The sequence below is a fragment of the Hyposmocoma kahamanoa genome, unplaced genomic scaffold (assembly GCF_003589595.1).
Source record: "Hyposmocoma kahamanoa isolate Upper Pololo Valley unplaced genomic scaffold, ASM358959v1 89, whole genome shotgun sequence".
In the NCBI taxonomy this organism is placed as follows: Eukaryota; Metazoa; Arthropoda; class Insecta; order Lepidoptera; family Cosmopterigidae; genus Hyposmocoma; species Hyposmocoma kahamanoa.
The window spans coordinates 3,655,707-3,673,776 of NW_020654520.1; the positions used below are offsets into that span (position 1 = coordinate 3,655,707).

An 18,070-nucleotide genomic window follows, 5' to 3' on the forward strand; every position below is an offset into this window, starting at 1 on the left:
GCTAGGGAAACTACAGGAACATAAGGCTTGTCAATTATGTCTTAAATGTGACGGGTGCAGTGGCAGTGCCCCTCAGGCTTTCCATTCCGTGGCATTGTAACTGTTTTGGGTAGGTGTGTCGCTTACCACCAGGTGTCACTTTATATTCTAAAAAAGTTTACTTTTTTCACTTTTATATACTATCACTGTCAAAAATATGTGAATATCTGAATCTTTCAATTACATTACTTGATACTTAAGTAACGACAAATTGGTAATTTAGTTTTGAAATGTTTATTGGCGGTGGTAATAGTATTAACTTTTGTCATCAACATAACACAGACGAAATTAATTCTAGAAAATTCCGTCACCAACAGTGCTAAATTAGCAAAGTAATAAAAAGATAAAATAGTCTAACAGAATTTATTTAAATATTGCCTAGAAATAAACTGTACAAATAAAACAAAGTGGTTCATTTAAAGGCGTCTTGTAGGCCGAAGCCAGGGCCGGTGGGTTCTGTAGTCAGGGTGGTCAGTCCACCTAGTGGTTCTGCAGCGAAACGACCACTCCTGAAAAAAAAAATTACAATTGAAATATTTGCATATACCTGTATATCTGTAATCGTGAAGTGTGCCCAGGCGATTATTCCGTAAATATAAGAGTTATCAAAAAGTTTTAAATTGATGTCGAAAGTACGTTGCTTAATTAGTAAAACGATAGCAATAACTTTTTAATAATAAAACTAGAACTATCCAAAATTTTAACGCTAAACGCTGCCAGACATTTATTAATATGACATTCGTAGAGACAAAAAAACGTACTTACTTAAAAATGAACATGACTTTGTTTTTATTCAATTAAAAGATTAGAGAGAGAAGTTTTATTACTTTATTTATAGCAATTTTTAAAGCTTTTTGCATGTTACGATATGTTTTGACCACCATGATACCTATTCAATTATTTTTTGTGAAATTAGTCCACTAATTTGTTATAATTGTGCATACCAAGATCGAACGCTCAGAAAAAAATCCTTCAAACCAACGTCTTCCAGCAAAAGGTTACGTAGATTTCCCATAGATCTATAGACAGATTTGTATTAATATATTATTTATAGCAGTTTCGTTATCTCTAAACTTATTGTTACCTCTTAAAATAGGTCAACTAAAGCGTCTCCACGAATGTCATATTAAATGTATGTAGGCATTGAATGTTAAAATTTTGGATATCTTTAGTTTTATTTTAAAAAGTTATTAGATAACGTACTTTTGATGTCGTTTTACTCAATAGGTAACGTAATTTTTATATATTTTATAGTTACGGAATAAACGCTTAACGTTTACACCCTGTATACAACGATGGCAGTATGTTGACTACGTGGTGGGTGACAGCCGGTAGTAGCGTGTATTACTTATTAATGATGCATTTACATCGGGTCATGGCCGCCTTCGGCAGACCACTTCGCCTTATCGAAAACAAAGCAGTCAACTCGCCGTTTACACCGAGGCACGGCCGGCGGACACGTTGAAAACTTGAAGCCTGTTCAGTTGACCGTCACTTGCCGAAGGCGACCGCGTCGCCCATAGCGTTTACACCTACTCGTATTATATTCGCGCGACAAAGCGCGAGATTTCTATTTATTTTATGTTTACTTATTGGAAGGCCAACGGCTATCTTACAGAGCTAAAACTAAATATGAAATAAAGATGGAGAGCTAATTATAAGTCCTCACCAATAGACACACATTAAATTGATATTAATGAGCCTTAAATTATAACTATATGACCATTTAATATACTATGACAAATTCGTAACACTAATAAAATAAATACCTACTCGCCAAAAATCAAAATACTTATAAGACGCTTTACTGATGCAACACTAAAGTAAAAAGGTCAATATCAACCTGCTTGGATAATACGTAAAAGTTATTTCTCGCACGTAAGAGATATGCATTGCGCGGATAGTTCGAAGAGACCGGAGGTACGCACAGAAGTGAGTTAAACCTAAGGGTCGTAGTATGGGCTCTAAGAGAAATCTTGGACACGAGTTCTGGGGAATCCATGGAACCAGAAGCAATTTCACGTAAAAATACAAGATCTGAAATTTGACGTCGCATCTCCAGTGGCATAAGATGATGTTTCTTATGTATTTCCAGATAATTATTTGACTCGTACCGCTCCCTAGTTCGAAACCATAAAATTCTATGCGAGAATATGCTTTATGTCGCTTTCGCATGTCGCGCCCTGTCGTGCTCGCCCTGTTAAGGTAGTGACGTCACAGCAGCGTGACTACTCTATTAGAGGTGTTTGATTGGCGGTAATGTAATAGTCATACCATTTGAGAACTATAGAAATGGTATTCAGAATTTCAGACAGTGAAACATGTCATAATTAAAGAACTTAAACAAACCTTGGTCCAGGTTTCGGTTTCTCATCCTTCTTTAGTTTCTCGATGATTTCTTTAGTGTCCTCCACAGTGAGATCTTCCTGTAAACAAAGAGAATTTGTTTTAAATTTAATGTTTGGTTATTTCTATAACATTTAATGAATGAACGAGATATTTTTCATTCAACATTAAAAATTACAACGACAACACAGGACAGTTATGTAATTATATCACAATCAGACAACAGCCCCCGTAGCATGGCTACGCATGGTAGTCGCGACGCGCACGACAAAATTGTAATAAGCGCGCGCTATTGGCTGTCTCAATCAGATCTAATTTAGATAGCCAATAGCGCGCGCTTATTTCAATTTTATCGCGCGCGTCGCGACATACATGCGTAGCCATGCTCGGGGTCAGATGTCCCTATTGCTAAGTAGCAATTACTTCCAGGCAAAGTAACGATAGAACATATTATGGAGATGCATGTATTTTAAATGAATACTATTAGAAGACATTCTTTACTTCTTCTCCCTGCTTATTTCGCTTAGGCGCGGGTAGTAAGTATTAAGCTGCTATTAGCTCCTCAATACTTACTATCCGATTATTTTAGAATTTAATTTTTTTATACTAAAGCTTGGGCACTTTAGTTTACAAGGAAACATTTTTGAAACTTACTAAAGAAACTGGTTACTTCTAACTAGTTGACAGTCTCGTTCGAACTTTATACATTTTTTAATAGTATTTGCTAATCCCAATAAATTCAATAGTAACAAAATCTTTTATTGAGATAAATTTTTAACTTAAAGTGAAATTGTAAGACAGATATTTTTATTTTAACACGAGAACTGTGTTACAGTGTCGCAGAAATTACTGCGTGTTTGTATTTTGCCGGGCGTAACTAAATTATACTTATTTTGTTAATTTTTTTTTAATTTCATGACCTTGGATTTAATTCCTTTTACTACTATGAGTTGCCACAAATCGATTTATAGAAACTGTTTGACACGATGCCAACAGCAACATTCTTTTATCGCACCGCTCGCCACCGGCAGGGAGTCCATCCTCACACTGGCACCGAGTCGATCTCGTGCTGTACGGTTTCAGACAAGCTTCCCCCCACGTACAATTAGTTTGTGAACAATTAGGGAACGATCTCACTGTCTAGGTTTTCCCGCAGGAATACAGCATGGAGTCTTCAAAAGGGGTTTGAGAAAAGGCTCGTGACGTACTCGTGACGCCTCTGGTGTTGTAGGCGTTCTTAAGCGACTGTGACCACTTTCCATTAGGTGGGCCATATGGTTGTTTATTGCCTACTTAATATATTAATAAAAAAAAAATGTGTATTACTTACGTAATAGTCGTCATCAATTGCCATCATAGGTGCGTTTACACAAGCCCCCAGGCATTCCACCTGAAAAAATTGCAAATAGAAACATTGCATATTATTAAAGTCACAATTTAAAATTTAATATCAAGGGATAATATCATCGACATTAAGATAAACGACAATAGTTAATGTTGACCAAAAAAAAAAAAAAAATACTGTCAAAATGCAATGACGTCAATTAAAAATTACAATTACTTCGATTGAAATTCCTCTACACTGTAGAATTGATTATCCAATAAAAAGAGAGATGACTGAAAAGTCATCAGATTATTTTTTGAACTGTGCTTGCTTATTTAAAATTTCAGAATATTATATTAGAATAGTCTGAAACTGACATCTTCAGCAGTCGCTTTTCCATCAAAACAAGGAAAGATACTAAACTTATATGAAGAGGTTGTGTGGTGGAACCTTTGCCTACCCAAACAAATGTGTGAAAATTTATTTAAAGAGTCCTATAATTTACAACCTTTTCAGGGTTAGATGTTGTAGTTGTCGCTGGTTGTATAATATCTTAACAACAGGTCAAATTTTCAGTAAATAACGCGTGTCTTCCTTAACTTGACATTGGCGAAATCAACGATGGAATCAATAGAGGTATAACATTATAAAAAAGACAAATGTAATTGTGTTAATAATCTGGAAGTACTGGGAATAAATGGTTGCTTTATTTTTATTTATTCACTGACATTTTCTAAGTTTTTGAGACTCCACAAAAGCAAATCGTCAAAGAAGTTTTTTCAAAAATAAATACCTTGCGCTGCCTTAACATTAGTATTTTTTTTATCAATATTAACTAACTGCATTCTTGGAAACTTACACCGGCTCAAGCGTAGTGGCCGAGTACGTGGAAATAATAATACGTTATCACTGTTTTATTGCTCCAAAAATAATGTCACCCAGTCGAGTAAGCCAACAACTCATCAAGAGCAATTTGCTGTGTCAAAATACGATAGTTCTACTGTAGTAGTTTAAGAGTAGATAATCTTCAGACTGTCCTGTTGCATCATCAGAACTGTAATGTCATTTGCATTTTCTTAGTATACCAAATTGCAAGTCAATCAAAAGTGGAAGTAAAATAAATATTTTATGGCAAGATTGGTGAAATTACACACAAAAGCTTCAAACTTATAACTTCCCTCTTTTGGCGCCGGCGGTTAAGAATAATTAGTACAAGATAAGTAAGTATTTTAAAATACGTACCTCAGAAATGGAGAATTTTCCACAAGGACTGGTTCCCCCAACTTCGCATTTGGTAAGCTCCTTCGCCGTCTTCAAGACAGTGTCTGAACCTCGCAGCCAGCATGGTGTAGTTGTGCACACTTGGAGGTGGTATTTGCCTACAGGTCGCCTACAATTTGTAATAGCAAAGAATATTATTAATATTACTAAAATGGCTTATCAATTGATCTAATGTAGTCACAATGATTATAACCCGGGGGGGGGGATGGCTCTGAGCTCTGATGGTTTTTATCTCTTGTGCCTATAGCTTATAGTGATATATTGATATATATCACTCAGAAGAGAGTTTTCAGTACCCATTACAAGGCGAAATTGGCTTAATAGGCACAGAAATGTATCCTCTTCAAGGCAAAATCTACAGTATCCACTCTCACTGTTGATTCTACCAGAAGTGAAAGTATTACTATATAATTATCCCTAGATTCTTATCATGGTACGACCCCTTATTTTCCAGACATTTCTGTTATCATCATAACATCATAACTGTTATTCGCCATCGAACTATGTTAGGGTTAATAATAACCTTTTTCCAACTCTCACCGTCAGTGTTTTAAACCTACCTGCAGCAACTCCACATCTAACTACCACTGAAGCGCCCCTAAACAGTCACATTCAGTAGTAATCATTTAAAAGGGTTACTTTATTCGACTCGTGCATAATAGGATGGATACATTCAATGATTGGCACTCTAAGCAAAATTCGCAGTTATTTAGAATAGGAAAAAAATACTTGACATTCCACAAGATTGAACAAATTAGACCAATCTCAATATGGCAAATATATTTTAAAAATAAACTTGTGTGTAATTTCATTTTAGATTGCAATGGGTTACAGTTATCCAAACTTGTTAAACAATCAATTAACATAAAAAGTAATGTCTAGAGAAAGCAGGTGGATATTCATCCTGTAGAAAACTGGCATGATTGTATGTATAGTACATACATGAATTATGTTATATTTGTACATCAAATATATTCTTGAAACACCAGTGATTGGCACAGCCATTACAACAGCGAAGTGTTAAAACATAAACTGCTAAATCACATTTACTTTTTCCCTTTTTTATACTGCCAAATGGTAATTTTTGTACATTTCTATGAATAATTTATCCAACCTTCAAATGGATTCAAACACAATGCAACAACTCCATTCAATGAGACTAGACAAAATTACAGTTGAATAAAGTAAATTTTAACTGTCAATTAGTTATTTTCAAATGGCTCATTTCAAAGCTTTATCATAAAAACAAAATTTTTTCTTGTGCACCTGGTGGTAAGCAACACCTGTCCGTAACGGTTGCAGTGGCATTCAGAGCTTTAAATTGCATAGATCTTAGGGCCGCTGCCACTGCACCTGTTGACAAGTCTCACGTGCCAGTAATTTCACCAGATCAGCACCCTTACCCTTCCAAAACCGAACACATTACTGCTTGGCAGCAGAAATAGGTAAGGTGGCAGTACTTTCCTGGACAAACTTTTCACAAGCAGCTCTACTACAAGTAAACTACTAGCATTAAATTTTTCACTCTAAACGGTACTGTGACAATCATTGGGGTGCCAGGAATATCTTAGTTTACTTAATAAAATAATATAACGTACCTAATGAACATAGTATAGAAAGTAGCAACTTCGTAAACCCTCATGCGAGGTAAGTTTAGGATGTCGGCAACTTTGTGCATAGCCGATATGGGTAACCAGCCACCGTTCTGTCTCTGTGCTAGATCCAGCAAAGGGATCATAGCTCCACGCTTGTGGCCTTCTGGATATAAGCCCATAATGGCATCAATTCGCTGAAATTAGACAGAGGGCTCTTTTAATGATTACTTATTTTCAAAAATCAATACAAAATGCACGCTCTGAAAAAAAAATTACAATGTGCTGATGGATTATCACAATGCCGATTACAAAAACAAAACACAATTCATTGTTCGGATTTTGTATTAAATTTTGTATATAATGAAACTTCTACAACGTTTGAATGGTTAAGTAGACAAAATAAACAATGTTAATGTTGAATTACTAAAATCTGTATGTTGCTTAGCATGAGATTATTATAATGGCAAATAAAGAACATTTGTCTTAGGTATGTCAAAATACGTGGTGACTTCACATTTAGCCAAGGCTTTTTAAACTTTGCTACTATGAAGTTGGCGGTAATTTGTGATCAAATACGTAGGAAGAGTATCCATTGTCATTTGCGGTGTTGAAAATATAAATAAAGAAGGCAACTGGATTATCAATTTCAGATTGCGACAGAAGTTTAAAAAGAAAATCATAAAACAAAAGAAGGATAACCCTACCTTTAGATTCTCCGGCGTAAACTCAAATGGGGTGCTAGAGTTGTCCTCGGGGGAGTCTCGATGCACAAACAACTCGGAAGACTGCAGAGCCGAGCTGGTTTGCAGGCTCCTTGAAGAAACACGCCACTGAAAACAAATAATTTACACATAATATCGCGTCGGCCAAACATCCCACTGTCAAATCAATATTATGTAACTCTATTTTTCTCAGATATATCAAAATAAAAGTTTAAAACTTAGAAAAAATCGTACTAGGCTCTGAACTCCAGTCCTCAGGCTGGATAACATGTTTATCACCAAAATTTTTTTACAAATTTGATGAATTTATTGGGAAAACACTGTCCGCGAACTTTTGATTTGCTGTTAACTTCATGCGAGTCGGTAGAAAATGCATTGTGGAAGGCTTTTTTGTGTTTATGAACGTGTAAGTGAGACAGATGATTTAAGTTTTATAATGCGCTGTCCTTGTTAATAACATCAAACTTCGATATAGAACACAAATAATAACTGAAGTACACAAAGTTAGCTACAAAAATTGTGGCGGGAATTAATAAATTAATTGAAAAGACGTACTCTGTGCTCAAGAACAGAATTATGAAAGATTACAAAATAATAACAATTTATTTGGAGATAGAGTTGTTAAATTAACAAAATTAAGTTTACTATAGGTACAAAATTTAAGTGAAACTGTTTTATTACAATACGTTATGACTACTGGCATTAAAAAAATATAAAAAGCACTGAATTATACAATATTATAATATAATGTTTTGCAAAAAGTTACTAAAATTATTACAATTTACATGTTTTAATACTTTAATAAAATCGTTTTGGTAATTAAATCTTTATTATCAAAGTTTAGTTTAATAAAATGTAACTCTTACATAATTGGGGCACTGTTTCAAATTAAGCAACCACGTAAAAAAAACAAGAATGAAAAATGTGACGATCGGCAAAACAACGGGTGGTCGTTACGGCAACTGGTGCATTGCCGGCACCACGACACCGAGTGCCGCATTTTTAATTATATTTTCACACTTACCTACAGAAAATTTTCACTTTATCCTGCAATTCGTCTGCTTTTTATTAGAATTTCATAAGTGAAAAATGTCATAAGCCTCTATTTTCTAAATTCCAAAGCACAACTTACCTACCTACATTTGATTTTTTTCTGTTATTATTACTTTCACATTTAGGTACACCACAATAAGTATTCATAACATTGAACACGGCATCTGCTCTCCTTGTATTACCGATAGATATAGGTATTACAAGGGTTATTACCTATAACGCATTTACATTGCGGTAACTTTTTGCGACAAAACATGTCAATTAAACTGATTTTGTTTAACAATAAAATTTAAAATATATAAGATATTTAAATAAACACTTATAGAGGTTTGTAGATCTCGTTTCGATTAGTTATGATAAGAAGAGCAGCCTATCATAGCGTTTAAATTATTGATAGATTTACTAAAGACATGCCTTAAATTCCTTTTTCACTTCTCATGCTCTAAAAGTATACGTCATTAAAAAAGTACTTAATTTTTTAATTTACTTCATGTGAACAAACTCAAACAGCCAGTAGTACGCTCAGTTTTAGTTCCATGCCTTTTCCGCATAGACGGTGGCGCCAAATGTTTCATAATTTTTTTGTAGAGCGAAAACGATTGAAATATTTTTTCTCGTAATCGAAGTGAAAAGTAAAGTTTTCACCTCGACGCTGAAAGGCAATATAAACCCTTGGAGTAATAGACACCTGAGCTATTGCGAGGTAGGTTTATAGTTTATGTCGAGGGTTTAACCACCTCGGTTTTTAGTCATTTTATTTATTTATTACTATTACAAATACTTTATGGCTAGTTTACTGCCCCGATAATTGTTATTTGTTTCATGGCTTAAATATGTTTGCATGCGTGATATACAGTAAAAGCCAGCAGCAACCAGTGTTTCCGCACATAAATGAAACTCCGAAATGACACCTTACCTAAGTACCTATTGAAAATTATTGTTGATAAACTTTATAGTGTGCAGGTAATTTACGTTATATTAGCGCGGTAACACTTCGTCGTGGTACAATACAGGTTGGGAATCTCACAAGTCAGTAAAGTAAATTTTGTCAATCTTATTTATTTATTAGGTTTACCAACGTACCTTTGTACAATATTATTTATTTTATCTTATCATAATTTTACAAGCATTCTAATTGCCACAAACTGTTATAAGTAAACACAACATTCACTAAAACGTAACTAACTCTTAACTAAAGTTTAAAAAATAACACTGACAAATAACATTGTCAGTTTAATAGCAGTAGAGCTCCTTGTGAAAGAGTTCGTCCAGGGAAGTACTGACACCTTACCTATTTCTACCGCCAAGCAGTAATGTGACCATTAACTGCGTTTCGGTTTTAAAGGGTAAGTGTGCTGGTGATATTACAGGCACTTGGGACTTGTCAACTTTTGACTCGTTCGTTCTATCACTTGGTATCGTAAAAAAACTGATTAAGTAGTAAAAAAAATATGATTGGAAATGGAAACGTATGTACACTACTTTTGTGAGAGGAATTATTTGACGGAATTTAATAAATCGACTCATCCGAAGAACAGAGTCAGTTGTGATTATATAGCGAAAAGAGAATAGGTACATTACGAGAATAATTTCATTATTCAAACTAAGGCCTATGTAAAGGTGTTTTGAGAATTTATATATGTTATTTCGTATCGGAAATATAAAATCAAACAACAGTCGATCTAACATCCACAACGAAGAAGAACGAATGAAATGTACTATGTCCTGAGAACTTGTGTCTTTTGTGAACTGAGTCTTGCACATAGATCTTTGTTCTACGGATGAGTCGAAATTAAAAATTTATTTATGAGTCTTGAGAGGTGAGTCATGGTGAATAACAATATTGTCACTGTTTTTTAATTTTTTACCGCTTGCAACTGGCGAATTCGAAACATATACGATTTTGCTGGTTATCTTTTCTTTGGACTTTCAGTTATCGTAACCAAATTGAAATAGGTACTTCTTGTTCTAAAATGATCTACTGGCTACCTACTTTAATGGTGTCATCTAGTAGTTTCTATGCCACATTCCTACCGTACAATAAACACCGAAACTAGTAGATAGTACGAGCCGATATTGGCGTATCGATCGTGAATATCTACAGTGTGCTTTCTAAAAACCCAATTTCGTTGCATTGTCGTATATCGAGCACCCACTAAGCGCCGTTCTAAGGCCGCCTGTGCACGTTGTCGGTTTGGACTCACCCGGCTATAATGACAAAAGTTTGTATCAACTGAACTAAACAGAACACGTATAGTATACGATATACATTTTTCAAATGTCTTTAATTTTGTTGGTAAAAACATAAATTCTGTGTTCCTGCCGCTCTAGCTAAGCAATGAAACAGATTCAGTATGGAAAAAATTTAATTCGTGCTGAGGTACTATCGACTGTAACCCTAATCAAAGTTTGAACTTGCATTAACAGGTCCGCGTAATGATCAGTGGATATTATAAAGATGGTTTCTTAACACCATTCAGTAGTGATGCTGTGACATTAAAGGTAATGTTCCTATTTCTATAAAATATGGTTGAATAAACAAGTTAGCTACAGATAGGTGCAGTATACTGTACCGCCTGTTGGCATTAAAAAAATATGAACTAAAATATTTATAAATTCGATGAATATGTTCCAAAAATTCTTATATGCTATTCCAAAACAGTATGCCAAAAGGCATTTCTCTAGTTTATAGACTTTTGATCTGTTGGCGAAAATTTCTGAGAGAAAAGGAACATATTTTAAAGCCTCCTATAGACATAATTATAGTATAAAAGCTCCCCAATACTTATTAGTAATTAATAGACAAAATGTGTTAATCATCATTCGACAATGGATCCAGGAACCAGTGTACAGGCGTCCTAAGTCTTATCAAAACATCTGATGTCCCGTTAACTAATTTCTGGTGGCGACCGTGACCAATAGCTTCATTTTGGTGCTGCTTTTTTACCACTGGTAACTTACTACAGCGAATGGCAAAAAGTAAACGGTTTGTAAGGAAAATATACAATGGCTCACTATCCATCAATGTAAGGAAGAGGGAAGCGGTCAACAACCAATAGCATTTCATTTTGATATCCGCTATAAAAGTTGCGTGGAGACTGTAGAAATGGTGGATGCAGTGTTCGAATTTCAAAATGACAAATCCCAGACTAAATATATTTGACATTACAAATGTACCTATTACATTTGAGGACCATGATATTAGAAGCATACAGCCAAGTAAATTAACCCGTTCACCGTAAAATTAAATATCAGAATAATTATTGATAGTGCGCGATACCCCGTTTCGTTACATGGATCTGAAAAACTACTGGCTTTACAATGCGGTTTCCTTTTCGGTTATGATTGACGGACAAAATTCAATGATTTACAGTGAATATTTTATATTGAATCAATATAAACACAAAGAAAGTTAGTGACATTTTTATGTGCGGTACAGTTTAAGTACTATTCACGTACAGATAAATTTCAAAGTATGTAATTCAATGTAATATGATAACGGAAATTGAAATTGAAATTGAACAACGGCTGGTGAAATTACAGGCCCCAGGGACTTGTCAACTTATGTCTCAGGGTGACGGGCGCAGTGGCAGTGCCCCAAGATCTTTGCGGTTTTAAGCTCTGAGTGGCAATGCAACTGTTATGGATAGGCCTATCGCATACAACCAGGCGGTCGACTTCTTCGCCCCGTCATTTGGTATTATAAAAAAATAACCAAGAACACACCTATTTAGAAAAGTCCGTCTCTTAAGTTGGTTCTACCAGTAATCGAACCCGAGACTTCCTCATCTACAGCCCAATCACTTAATCGCTAATCCATCGAAGTAGTCAAAACTATCGCCACGTACCTAGAATTGCCAAAGAATAAAACAATTACTTATACCACAAGTCCTTTTATTGTATAATTAATTTTTCATTGTAGAGAGGAATTTGTTTCGAAGAAACTTGTACGGTCTTTCTGTAAAATACAAGGAAGTCTAAGAGAAATCATCTCATGTCCACACTTGTCGTCCTTTGTCCGACAGAAAGTCGGTCTGATTACGAATTTGTGTCAGTGTAGCCAGTCTGTTTTTGTGACCAGTCAGTCTGCAGGTCATCAACGCAGGCTGAACGCGACATTGCTTCCCCTAGACTTTGATTTTATCTTTATGATATAAAGCGATGGGATGAATAAGTCCTGCACCTGGGTTAAGACACGCCTATCCGTGACAGTTCTGTGGGGAAAAAGGGTAAGGCAGCTGGTGGTAAATTACAGGCACATGGGACTCGTCAACTTATGGCCCTCAGAACTTTGTGATTTGATGCCATGAGTGACACTGTTACTATTAGGGACATGCGTGTCGCTCACCAACAGGCACACAACTTACTCCTCCCGTCACTTGGTTTTATAGAAAAAAAAAGATGGCATTGCTTATTCTCAACCTAATGTAATGATTAATAAACAAATTTGACTTGTGTACAATTTTTGATCCGTTTTCATTTACATACTGTCTGACGTGATTCAGCAAAAGCCGATTAATGAGGTCTGCAGTTGTTGTCGTTTATTGCCATATTCAAGATCGACTATTAACTTTGATCCGTCACCTAGTATAAAAAATATAGATTACAAAAAATAGTTTCGTTAACGGTTATTGTTTATTTTAGCGGCGGTAATATTATCCCTTCAAATTATTTTTTAAATTGTTTGTCTTTGTTAAAATGGAATAAATTATTATAAGCTATTTAATTCACGGCGTTCACATTTACAGTTATAAATGGTGATAGTAAAACTTGATGTCTCGCAGAGTGTACTCAAGGCGCTCAACGTACTTTCAAGCATGAGTGAAGGTACGTAACAAGAATCAATTACGAGCCCCGAGGTGTAATTTGAGGCTACTTAGTGTTAACTACTGTAATGCTTGTCTGTCCGTCCGTCTGTCCAAATGTGGTTATCGCGTGTGAATGTTCGGAGGCATTTTGATTTGTAATTTGGACAAGTAGCTAGTTGAATGTTAGTTATAGTGATTATTAAAGTACTTATGTTTGACATAGAAATCTTTATATTTTAAGTACATATTAGCGGGCTTCACACACTCTAACGCGCGAGATACCGTGCGCGATTGAGTGCGCGTGTAAAGACGTTGGAAGGAAAAGGGCAAGTCCGCCCGATTGTACTCATCAGTCGCGCGCGCAAACTGTCTAGGTACCGTTTAGGTTCTCGGGTTTCTCTCAGACAAAAGTTTAAGGAGACTGGTATCATGACTGTGGCATCACAGTTCTACTCAATATTTTGTATGAAAGAAAGAAAGAAAGAAAGGTAGTTTATTTGGTAAACTTATGACAAAATATATACAACAGAATGATGACAAAAATAAAATAATTTTATAATAAAACACAAAATAAAAGGATTATATTTAAAAGTTACCAAAATGGTTCCCACTCAGCTTTTGCAACAAGACGTGTGAAAATACCTTGTTACGCTGGTTTTCAGTGAAGCCGAATAAATAACAAGGATGATGTCGCTTCGTCCAAGCAGATAAAATAAAAAAAATACAATAGACTTAATTAAGCGTAAATCAAAACCTAAATGCAAATCAAAAAGTAAAAAGCATGCTATAAAAATGGGTGTACGTGTAGAGTAGGTGAGATGTAATGAAACCAAAACTCATTGTGATTGTATTGTGTTCTCATGTGTTTGTGGCTGGTATATTAAAGTCAGCAGTAAAATGTCAAGAAGGCACCGCACGACTGCACGTGTGCCCGTAAAAACATACATAATTTCATTAAGAAAAAAGATATCCATAATCTTAGAGTGTTCTTCTCACTAAGAATTAATTTATTCTCACTAAAATTATATTAACTTAAGAATTAAGTCCAAACTCATGGTACAGCGATTTCGTTTGACTAAGGTAAACAATTCTTTCATGGGGATCTGTATACGTTTTTACAATAAAGTTCCGGTGCTTATATTAAGATTACCATTTCTTAAGTTTAAAACTTACGTTAAAAATATTTTAATTGAAAAGTCATATTACAAAATTTAAGTGTGTGTTAGATAAAGATGTATGTAATAACGACAGGAGTCTAGACTCCACACAATTATGATTCAAAGTGTATTCCATAGTAGTTAAGTTTATTTGAAAAATAGCAATATCTAGAGTTACCTATTTAGCTAGAGCTACCTCCCTGAAAAAAATGAGCAAGAGTTTTTTTCAGGGAGGTAGCGTATTGAACGAGCAGTAGCTTAAAAATGACGTTTTCAAGTGTAAAAATTTTGACCTATGTAGTAAATTATTATTAGACTTTGACACACGCGCCAGTTTCACGCGGTCTATCCTGCGCTATTAGCCTTTATACGGACGCTCTTTCCGTTGTAACAAAAAGGAACATTGGCAATCGCGCGCGAAAGAACGTTAGATTAAAAAATTTAAACAGCATTTTCCCGCGAGCAATCCTGTACGCTCCTGATCACGCGCGATCTATGTCTGTGCGCGCGATAGAGCGACTGTGTAAAGGGGCTGTATGCTTAAAAAAAGCCGTGGTAGTCAGTTGACCAACTACCTCTCAAGGGGAGGGATGTGGGTTCGAATCTGGACTTGCACCTTTCAGTTTTTTGAGAATTTGTGTGCGAAATTTCATTTGCAATTTACCATGAGGTTTTTAAACATTGCAAGAAGACCTGCACACATCTCAAAAGTTTTAATAAATTTTGTGAATTTTCCAATCCTCTCAATGTGAGATGGGGCGTGTGCACAGCATTGGGACTATATAGGCTAACTATTATTATTGACTATGACGAGTGTTGGCTCTCGATGGAAGTCCCCAATTTGAGAAATGAAGTTTCCGAAATTTTACAGCCAACTTTTTTAATAATAATAATTCATTTAAGTATTTGTGAAAACGTGAAAAGTGTGTATATATCACTCATATGCACTTCGACAGACTAAACCAGGAGTAACATGTTTCGTTTATCAATATATTACATGAGCGTGCACATGGATTTAATAAGTCGGTCAGAATTTAAACGCGATGACAGTTACATGGGTCAATTTTAATAGTAATTAGATGTCAAAATGATATAATATGAATAACGTCAATAACGTTCATTTAGGGATTTATCGTTTAAAAATTCGGACACTGTATTGCCCCGATGTTGAATTTCAAATTTAAAATTCTTGAAACCACACAACATAGACAGAGACGTACAGCGCATATTTTTATAACACTCGACTGAACTACACAAAATATGTTTTTTTTTTGTAACCGATCATCATAAAGCTCATGGTATACCTGCTTCTTGGAACGTCTGTAGGTCACATGCCTAAAATTGTGATCATAAAAACTTAAAGGTCAAACTAACCCTAAATCTTATGTTTTAGACGTGACATCACAGAAATATAACTACATAATAAGCTAAGTAAAGCATAGTAACTGTGGAACTAAGTAAAACACGATTTGAGAAAAAGATTGAATGAAACCAATATATTATGTTCTCGTGGATAATTATGTATTATGTATAAATAAAAATAATCATGTTATTCGCAATAAGATCCTTTCAGTGTTTTGTTTAATGTTGAAATTATGTTTTTCTCAATTCTACCATTTTGAGTTACGACACTATTTGATTTCATGGGCGATGTATTGAGTACGTAGAAATCACAACTTATTTTAAAGAAGTGCTTGGATCCAAGGCCTTGAATTAAATTAAAAAATTATAAATAATATTAATTTATATTTTATTGCACAGGAAGACTGCTTTGTGTCTAATGTATAAATGTGCTTTAAATTAGGCATTCTCTATCAACATTCTCTATCCCTATAAAATAAATTATGAACTGTAACAAACTATTACGTGTAAGAAAAGTTATGATTTTGCAGATTTGGCCTTATTACACTTAGGGTGCAGGTTCAAATTTAAAACAGGTAGATTCAAAGTTTACAGATACACAAATATATATACGTACAATATATAATATCTGTACGAACAAGACGTGCGCCTGGTGGTGAGCGACACGCCTGTCCATGGCAGTTGCAGTGCCACTCAGAGCTTTACATCGCACAGACCTGCGGGGCACTGCCACTGCGCCCCTCACCCTGAGACATAAGATGACAAGACTTAAGTCCTATGTGTCTGTAATTTCACCAGCACCCTTCAAAACCGGAACGCAGTAGCGCTCACATAACCGTTTGGTGCCAGAAATAAATCAGCTCTACTACTAAAAACGTGTAAAATACATCATATACGGTATATTATTTTCTTTTTCATTTGTCTTTAGACTCACTATTTATATTAAAAAGACAAAATTATGAACTGTACATTATATGAAATGTGTATAAAAGCATTTGTTATTAATAGAGTTTTTAAAATACCTCTTTCAGTCTTGATTGCTTGCTCAGAGTACGTATAACAATCTATTTAACTTTTAAAAACGTTTATTCTTTACCAAATACGATAGTATTAATTTTTAACTATGACTACTAACTATAGTAACGATATAATAATGTTTTTTCCTCAACAACCCACATGGCAATGTAGAGTTCGCTGTTTAGTTCCACAAAACACCGCTAGATGGCATTGACCCATTTGATGCGATTTCTGCATCGCGGTGTTAAGATTTTCCCTCGGCGAATGACGTTCGCCCATACATTTGGTGAACTCATACTTACCTGGCACAGGGGATACCGTGATCAAGTAGGCGGTTCCCCCAGGGCGAGGCTCTTCCATTGCACTGCGGTTGAGCTGACCCCTGCGATTATCCCTAATGTGGATAACTCGGGTGCGTAATTTTTGGTAGTGGGGACTGCGTACGCGCCGTCCCCTACATTAAATCTAGTGTTATAAATGTTGACCACAAAATATCTAGTGGTTAATTTAAAACCGTAGTTGCTTGACTAAGCACCGCATACGCACAATAGAAGCTTTAAATCATGTCGTAAACTGACCTTATAGTTTGAAAGAGCCGCTATATTTCGTTAAAAAACTTAATTCTTACAAAATCCTCGTAATTCCCGTTACAATAATTCGATTTGCAGTGACGAATCAAATTAACTGAATGCCTCGTTATGACTGTCGCTGCTAGTGATGGTTCGGAGATTCCATTGTCACAATAATTACGGATCGTAATTAGTTTTCAAATTAACTTTAAAAACCTTTAGTTCTCTGATTGCGTATGTTTTCCGTGCACATTAGTTCTAGTAAAAAAACACAGGTGTCCGTATTGAGACTTACAGATTAAATATAAAAGAAGAAACATACCATTTTTGTACCAGCAGTAGTGTACAGGATTTATTCAGCATATTATGCCTTCCCCGATAATTTATTGATAAACACTGTATTTGTTAATCTATTTGAAATATACGTATGTATTATTGAGTAGTGGTACCGAATTGTAGACGTTTTTCACAAATTACACCGTACTCACGAGAGAAATATGTTGTCCGGCCCGGGAATTGAACACGGGGCCTCTGGGCGGCAGACCGGCATGGTAACCGCTCAGCCACGGAGACAGTTTTAAAGATACAGCGACTTATGCAATCTTTACTGTACAGTTTAGCAACAGCACTCTAACAGCACTTTAACAACTACTCTGAAGTAACTGTAGTTGTCACTTCTTAATTTTTACTTAAACATTTCACATCTAGGCAAGAGTCTACTACCTTTGACCTAATACATAAAATATGTATAACATGACGTATTCGATCATTCATTTGTATCAATCGATACTTTCTTC

The 18,070-nt window shown here is 35.2% G+C and overlaps 1 protein-coding gene and 1 non-coding gene across 2 annotated transcripts; one reads left to right on the forward strand and one right to left on the reverse strand.

The window, feature by feature from the left end:
• Nucleotides 1-388: 388 nt before the first annotated feature.
• Nucleotides 389-7,577, reverse strand: LOC113236135 (NADH dehydrogenase [ubiquinone] flavoprotein 2, mitochondrial). Its single transcript, XM_026472133.1, has 7 exons — nucleotides 7,542-7,577; nucleotides 7,290-7,415; nucleotides 6,589-6,779; nucleotides 4,952-5,099; nucleotides 3,716-3,775; nucleotides 2,389-2,465; nucleotides 389-548 (listed from the first exon to the last, which is right to left on the reverse strand). The coding sequence occupies exons 1-7, from the start codon at nucleotides 7,575-7,577 to the stop codon at nucleotides 452-454; spliced, it is 735 nt and encodes a 244-aa protein (XP_026327918.1). The 3' UTR covers nucleotides 389-451.
• A 9,421-nt stretch (nucleotides 7,578-16,998) lies between these two features.
• Nucleotides 16,999-17,160, forward strand: LOC113236187. Its single transcript, XR_003310922.1, has one exon. It is a non-coding gene; the product is annotated as a U1 spliceosomal RNA (small nuclear RNA).
• The last annotated feature ends 910 nt before the right edge of the window (nucleotides 17,161-18,070 follow it).